The following is a 5000-nucleotide window of genomic DNA, read 5'->3' on the forward strand; positions in this document are numbered from 1 at the left end:
CCCCCCCCCACCACCACCACCACCACCACCCGCGGACACATCAGCCAGGGGCAAACGCACCAGGACCACAGGCAGCCAGGGGAAGCTGCTCCAGCAGGGCGACGCGGCTCTCGAACGGCGCCACCAGGGCCGCGCGGCAGTCCTCCTCAAAGAGCCCGGCGCCGCCGATCATGGACCCCAGCAGCTGGCGCGTCATGCGCAGGAAGGTCAGGTAGATGTACACACGCGAGGGGAGGGCAATGTCCCAGGTGAACATGAGCACGGCCAGCAGGGCCTCGAGGCCGGCCGACACGGGGATCACCGCGTCCGGCAGCCACCCGCCGGACAGCTGGGCCAGCGACAGCCCCGGGCCCGGGGTGCCGAACAGGTTGACACCGCCCACCGGCCCGGCCAGGATGGCGTCCAGCCACTGGTAGGCCGTGCGCAGGCGATCCAGCCCATGGGACCAGGGGGCATCCGACCGCTGCAGGGCCACGGCCAGCTGGCGGATGGCCGGCCGCTCGGCCGCCTGGAGCTGCCGGCCAAAGCGCCCCTGGGCCAGGACCGCCACGAACCAGGCCAGGAACACCCCGAACACCAGCCACGGGGCGAACACCCGGTAGAAGCTCCGCCACCGGGCTCGCGGGGACTGGGCCTCGCGGCTGTCAAACCACCGCCCATACTGGTCGAAGAGGGTGGGCCCGGACCGGACGACGGCCGGGGCCGCCGGGGTGGCCGCCTCGCCGGCCGCCGCCGCCGTGGCCGTCAGACTCGGCGGCGGCGGCACGCTCCCCGGCCGGGAGTACCCCCCGCCGGCAAGGTGCCCGAGTGACGGCGACTCCGTGGCCAGCAGCATGGTCGGGCTGTCGGTGGCCAGAAGGGCGTCGGGGCCCGGGTGGGCGGCGGCGGCGGCGGCCGCGGCGCCGGCCCGCCGGCGGAGCCCCGCGTGCTGGCCGGCCAGATCCGCGGCCGAAGTGGACCCCCCGGCGGCCGCCGGCGTGCCAGCCCGGGCGGCGTTGGAGCGCGATTCCACCGGCGGCGGCCCGCGAGCGGATTTGGTCGACAGCAGGGCCGTCAGAAAGACCTCCTGGCTGTTGAGCACGGCGCCCGGAGGCAGCAGCCCCGCGCCGTCGGCCAGCGGCTCCGGGCGGTGCTCCGCCGGGGGGGCATCATTCGCCAGGCCCGATGGCTTGGCAGGCTCCTCGGCAGGGGGGCCATGCACCGGGTCCGCGGGCCGGCCGCCGGGCGGGCCTGCCATGACAGTGGCCGCGTGCGCCGGCGGCGCCATGCCATCGGTGCGGGGCCGGGCCGTGCCGACGCTCCAGGCCCCGCCCGGGCCCGGATCCGGCCGCGCCGCCTGCCGGCTGGCCTGCGACGCTTGAAAGGCCTGGACCAGACGGTCGGCCTCCTCGATGTCCATCGTGCGGAAGGGCGTGCCGGGGGAGTGGTCGCCGAAGCCGCGCCCATCGTCGGCCCGGGGGTCGCCCGCATCCAGGCCATCGAGCCCCGGCAGGTGCTGGGACGCCGGCGGCGCGGCCCAGATGTACCGCGGCACCGGGGATGCCCCCCCGACGGTCGGGTCCTCCAGCGGGAAGGCCAGCAGCGGATCCGCCGGCAGCCCGGCCGCCAGATCAGCCCGATAGCCGGCCGCGGCGGCCGCCTCCAGCGCCGCACTGATGATGCGCTGGGCGGCCTGGCGGCCGGCCAGCTCGGCATCCGCGCCGCGCTGCGACTCTTGCCGGTCGGGCTGCTGCTGCTGCTGCTGCTGCTGCTGCTGGGTCAGACGCATGTGGATGAGCTGGCGATTGAGGGCATCGCCGCCCATGAGCGCCGGCAGCCCGGGGCTCGGGCTGGCTCCGGACCGCGCGGCGCCCTGGCCGGCGGAGTAGTCCTGAAGGCGAACCATGGCCATGGCCGGGATGCCGGTCGGGTGACGCCCAGCCGGGCCGGATGCCGGGTGCGCCGCAGCCGGGACCACGGCCTCGGCCTCGGCAGTGGCGGTGTGCTGTGCGATGGACACGGCCAGGAAGCGGTCGGTCATGGGGGGCCCGCCGGCCAGCCCGGCCACCGCCATCGGCGACACGGGCCGCACCGGGTCCTCGGCCAGATGGCCCGGGCCCGGGTGCCAGGACGCCCCGGCCGTGGGGGGCAGCTGCGGCGTCAGCTCCTCGCGGCCCTGGGTGTCGGTCAGGGAGGGGCTCAGCAGCATGCCGAACATGCTGAAGGCCGGGGTGGCCGGGGTGGCACACCCGCTGGACATGTCCCCACTGCCCGGGCCCGGCGGGGCGTAGGCGGCAGCAGTGGCCGATGTCGAGCCCCAGGCGGGCTCGGCCGAGGTGGGCGTCGGGGCCGTGGCCATCAGCAGCCCGGAGGAAGACCCGCCCGAGGACCGCATGGTGCTCAGGGCCCGGAGGAAGGGCGTGGCCGGGGTCGGGGCCGCCGAGCAGGTGGCCAGGGGGGTGCTCGGGCCGCTGAGAGGCCCGATGCCCGGCGTGCCACTGGCCGGGCCGCGGCCCAGCATGTATGGCGACCAGTAGGGGTTGACGGCCGGCGTGGCGCCGGCCCCGGCCGCCAATGACGGGGTCGGGTGTGGGGCCACCAGCCCCGGCGACGCCGACGCTTGGTACTTGGACGTGTCCCAGGAGGGGGTGCCCAGGCCGACGCCGCCGGGGGGAGCCTTGCCGGTGGCGGATCCGGCCGGGTCATTGGCGGCCGGCTCGGCGGCCGGTGGTGGCGGCGATGCCGCGAACAGCGCGAGCTCAGCGGTGTTCATCTTCAGACCCGGGCCCGCCATGGGTACATGTGTGTGTGTGTGTGTACCAGGGAGAAGTGGAGTGTGGGTGAGAAAGAGGCGGTGGGGGGCACGAAGGAGAGCGGGAAGGCGGCAGGCGCGGCAAGGGCAGCCCCCAAGGCAGCTGGCATGCCGGCGGGCCGTACCTCTTCCGGGTCAGCGCGCCATGCGAGGCCACGGTCTGCACGGTCACAAGGCGGGTGCGCGGGCGAGATGTCGAGCACGGGACGGGTGTCAATATGGGGGGGGGGGTGCGGGGGAGATGAAACACGCAGGCAGGCCACCTCACCCACGGAGGAGGGCAATCGGTCTGCGCAGGAGTGGCGACACAGCCAGGAAGAGAGCCAGCCATGCACCCCAGGAGGAACGGGTGCAAGGGGGCCGAACGGGGACCAGGTGTGGGGCAGGGGGAGGGGGGGCAACAAAAGCCAACACCAGCCCCATGCGGGACAGCCAGAGGCGGGACACAGTAAGGGACCAGGGCAGGAGGGCGAAGGAAGGCGACGGGGCCGGGGGGGGGGGGCAGGGTGGCAGGGGGGAGGCGCGGAGGGGGGTACCGTGCGTCGGGAAGCAAGCCCCCCGTTCTTCAAAATCCCGGTCCTTACAGTGGGATCGGTCCAGGCCGGAGGGAGGGAGGACCTGCAAAGCGGACACCGCAACGGGCGATCGAGCTGTCGGGGGTGTCGGGGTGCACACTCGCGAGCAACCAACGAGCGAGCGAAGGGGCGGGGGTGGGTGGGCGGCGAGTGGCCAGGCAAAGGGGAGCCGACACTGGGGAAGGATGTGGCTGCCAAAGGTGTCCGCAAGTACACAGGGGGGGGGGCGGGGGCGGGCGAAGCCGGGCGAAAGGCGTTAGTCAAGGCGGGGTCTGCTCGACCAGCACAGGGGACAAGGATCCTCCGCCTGGCTGCGGGGACTTTCTCACAATCGCTGGAAGCGCCAGAGAGCAGGGCACGCCAGGGATGTGTTTGCATGTGTGTGTGTGTGTGTGTGTGCGAGGACGCGAGCTCAAGAGCGACAGCGGGAGGGAGAGAGAACGAGAGAGAGAGAGAGAGAGAGAGACAGAGAGAGAGAGAACGAGAGAGAGAGAGAGAGAGAGAGACAGAGAGAGAGAGAACGAGAGAGAGAGAGAGAGAGAGAGAGAGACAGAGAGACAGCCAGATGCTTGGGAGATATCTCTGGGGGCGGGCGCGAGGCCCCGAGGCGGATGCCCGGATCGCGAAGCGCGATCCCCCCAACGCCTCTCTCCCGGGGTGATCAAAGCTGGCCGAGGCAGGGGAGCGGGGCAAAAGGAGCGGGCAAGCAAGGGCGCAAGCGTAGATGATGCTACGCCGAGGGGCACAAGAAAGGGTATCCTTACCGAGAATAGGGCGGGGGAGGAAGGGATGGACCGCTTCACGAGGGGGGAGGGGGCACGCCGTATGCGACAAGGAGGAGGCGAAGGGGAAGGAGAGGACGGAGTGGCTTGGGGGTGGCGGTGGGGGACCACCCAGCGGGGGTGGCGCCCAAAAAGCCCCATCTCCTTTGTGCACGAGGACCAGAGGGGGGGGGGGAGGGCGGTGGCTAGCAGGCGCCTGGTCTTGGGGGCCGGAGGAATGAATGCCGATACGCCGGGCGTGGGCGCCGACTCGCCAGACGCCTCGAGACCCGTGAAGCGAGAATGAGGGAAGAAACCAAGACGACAGGCCCCGCCCCCCGCCCCCCGCCCCCCGCCCCCCGCCCCCCCCCCCTCCCCCTTGGCCCCTCGACACCGCCCCCTCGGAGCCGGACGGGCTGAGCCACGGCTGGCCGCAGTCCTGGGGCGCGTGTCCGCGCTCGGCCTTGCTCGCCCGGCCCCTCCTCCTCCTCCTCCTCCTCCTTGTCTCTCGCCGTCTGTCGCGCCGCTTGCCGCTGCCCCGCCCGCCGTGCCCAAGCACTCCGGACCCCCGGGACGCGCGCCAGGGTCGTCAGGATCGCCCGACTGGCCTCTTTTTTTTTTTGACGGGACCCGATGAGTTACCATCTTGTGCCGGAGGCTTTCCCAAGTCCGGCTTGGACGCCAGGGAAAAACAGCCCCCGGGGTGCTCCGAGCGAAATCACCAGCGAGCGACTGTCATATTGGCAAATGGGGCATGAGTGCGTGCCCCTTTTTCCGCCGAAGGAGCACTCCCCACACCTGCCGGGCCCCGGGGCCCGGAGGGGGCGATCGGCTGCGCGGAGGTTGTGGGGCAAAGACATCCTGGCCCCCCCC

General features: G+C 72.7%; 1 protein-coding gene across 1 annotated transcript in view; it reads right to left on the bottom strand.

Moving 5' to 3' along the window:
• H696_04517 (hypothetical protein) overlaps positions 1-2773 on the bottom strand; it is a gene marked incomplete at both ends in the record, with an annotated part of 5993 nt that extends 3220 nt beyond the window's left edge. Inside the window, one exon of the mRNA XM_009498397.1 lies at positions 61-2773. Coding sequence (XP_009496672.1) covers positions 61-2773 — 2713 coding nt within the window. The remainder of the gene's footprint in view (positions 1-60) is intronic.
• Between the last annotated feature and the right edge of the window lie 2227 nt (positions 2774-5000).

Source organism: Fonticula alba (assembly GCF_000388065.1).
Source record: "Fonticula alba strain ATCC 38817 unplaced genomic scaffold supercont2.7, whole genome shotgun sequence".
In the NCBI taxonomy this organism is placed as follows: domain Eukaryota; order Rotosphaerida; family Fonticulaceae; genus Fonticula; species Fonticula alba.